The sequence below is a fragment of the Glycine soja genome, chromosome 15 (genome assembly GCF_004193775.1).
Source record: "Glycine soja cultivar W05 chromosome 15, ASM419377v2, whole genome shotgun sequence".
In the NCBI taxonomy this organism is placed as follows: Eukaryota; Viridiplantae; Streptophyta; class Magnoliopsida; order Fabales; family Fabaceae; genus Glycine; species Glycine soja.
In genome coordinates, this window is record NC_041016.1 from 21,590,624 (window position 1) to 21,592,998 (window position 2,375).

Below are 2,375 nucleotides of genomic sequence, written 5' to 3' on the forward strand. Positions count from 1 at the left end.
CCTTCGGCCTTACTCGGAGCTACCGGAACAGTGACTCAGCGGGGAATTTTTCATTCGAGTCAGACAAAAACATCGACGAAGAAGAAGAAGAAGCGCAACGAGTAAAGAGGGACACATTAAATATTATATACACCGAAAAATCTTCTAAGACGGTTTTGTAAAAGTCGTCTTAGAATGATAGCCTTCTAAGGTGGTTTTCGTAAAACCATCTTCGTTAAAAACTCCTTATTTACAAAATTTCCACTGCCTTATATACTAAGACGATTCTTGGTCAACCATTGTAGTTTCGCTGTCATAGAAAATGTTTTTCCTAGTAGTGTCTCATCCAATGTAAGAGCTTTTATAATCACAAACTTAATGGGATTTTCTGTCAACCAATTGATTGCTCTATGTCGAAGTGCACCATTAAAATTAGGTATATTATCTAGCTCATTCACCACTTCATGTACCACTTCTTGAGATTCATTTATCTCCATCTTTTTTTGTTCTTCATCTTCTTCTTAGTCACTTTAACAAATTCTTTCAATGACTCGGTTACTTTTTTCATTGAGGAAATCATCCCTTCTTTCTCTCCATGCTTATTTGGGCGAATGTTTTTCCTTGTGACAGAACTTGATCCCTCTAAGTCAATACTCACACTGGGAATTGCTTCCTCTTCATTTGCTTCTTTGCTCATGATATCATCTGCATCTAATGCATTTTCTGCTCCGAGTCCAGTAGCTTTATCCTTTGCACATGGGTCTACAATATCATCCCAATTAGGAATGACTTTGAATCGAAATTGTTTGGCCTCTTCATGTGACTTGAAAAAAAAATAGAAACATGTTAATAACAACACAAATAATAGCTACGATTGAATAATAAATAAAATTAAAAAGATGATTAACTACCTTAACATACTCATTCCATGCAATTTCATTTTCAACAGTAATCATATACTTTGTGCTATCCCAGTCAAATCCACTTTGACTAAGAATGTCACTCACAATTCCATACCATGTTCTCCAAAGCTTAAAATGGTTCTTAATGTTATCTGCCATGAGGTGAACTCCAAAACGCTTGGACAAAATTTGAGTTGCAGTACTATATGCTACTGCTTTCCAATTTCCATCACCTTTATTACCCAAATTTCTTTGATCTCTAAGCACATCAGCTAGCACATGCTCCATTTCCGAATTCGGTAACATCCCAATTTTTCGTAAATAAATTTAAAAAGCTTTTTAGTAAATAAATAAATAAATATAGAGAAAATAATAGGCTGAGTACCATAGGTATAAATAACTATGTTAAGTCAGGTGCCTCCTCTTGGCCTCATTTTCGTTTTTCCCCTTCTCTTCTCAAAACCCTTTCTTTTTCCCGCAGCCCACCAAACTTGTCTCAGAAAAATGACGATCTCGGACTCATTTACCATTGGATCGTCGTGAAACTTTAGCAGCACATTCGCAACCCAACTCCGAGCATTTTCACCGTTGGGAATTGTAAAACATGTCGGAGCTAAGAGAAATACCCTTCGCACCACAGCTTTCTCTTTTCCCGCAGAAACCCAAAACAGTCTCAGTAAAACTACGATCCCAGTTTCGTTAACTATTGGATGTTTATAAAATTTGGATATGTTGTTTGGAATTCAATTGTGCACACTTTCACCGTTGGGATTTGCGAGATAATATTCGTGGAGGGAGAAAAAGGAATCGCATGAAGATAGTATAAGTGGAGGCTTCAATCTCTTCTTCGTCTCTCTGACGTTTGGGAATTCTATCGGGACAGTCAGAGGAATAACTGGAGGAATCTCAGGGAACCGCTAGAGATGCTGCTATTGCTGGCTGAAGACACGTGAGCCCGCTAAGAGGTAAGGGATGAGTTATTCACAATTGGGGATTAATGAGAACATGTGTAGGGATCCTTAGAGATATCAATTGGAATGAGTTTTTGGGGTGTTTTTCCAATTTTCATTTTATCCTTATAATTATTACAGTAAATTATATATGTTTGACAGACCAATTGTTGTTAAATTGATATGCTATTGTGTTGAGCGTGAACCTTATAAATCGAGCATTTTTCTAATTAATATGAATTGATGAAATAAAGTAAGGAAAAATTTAGAGAGAGATATTGATTTTGTATTTTCTCTTTTTCTTGCTTTTTAGGTTTTTATATATAATTTTAAAAAATTAATATCATAATTGAAATTGACCAAAGTGTTCATATAATTATTTTAGAATTTGTGCATTGAAAGCTTACTTTGAAATTTGTGATTCAATATGATGTATGCTAGTTTATATATATAGAGGTAGTTATTTATATTAATAATTTATGTAAATAATATTGTAGAGTGTTATAGTATGATTCCAAAAATTATTAAGTGTTGGAGTTTGAGA

At 34.7% G+C, this 2,375-nt stretch overlaps 1 protein-coding gene across 1 annotated transcript; it reads right to left on the reverse strand.

Annotated features, from left to right (window-relative positions):
• Window positions 1–466: 466 nt before the first annotated feature.
• Window positions 467–1,169, reverse strand: LOC114385945. Its single transcript, XM_028345972.1, has 2 exons — window positions 891–1,169; window positions 467–802 (listed from the first exon to the last, which is right to left on the reverse strand). The coding sequence occupies exons 1-2, from the start codon at window positions 1,167–1,169 to the stop codon at window positions 467–469; spliced, it is 615 nt and encodes a 204-aa protein (XP_028201773.1).
• Window positions 1,170–2,375: the final 1,206 nt, after the last annotated feature.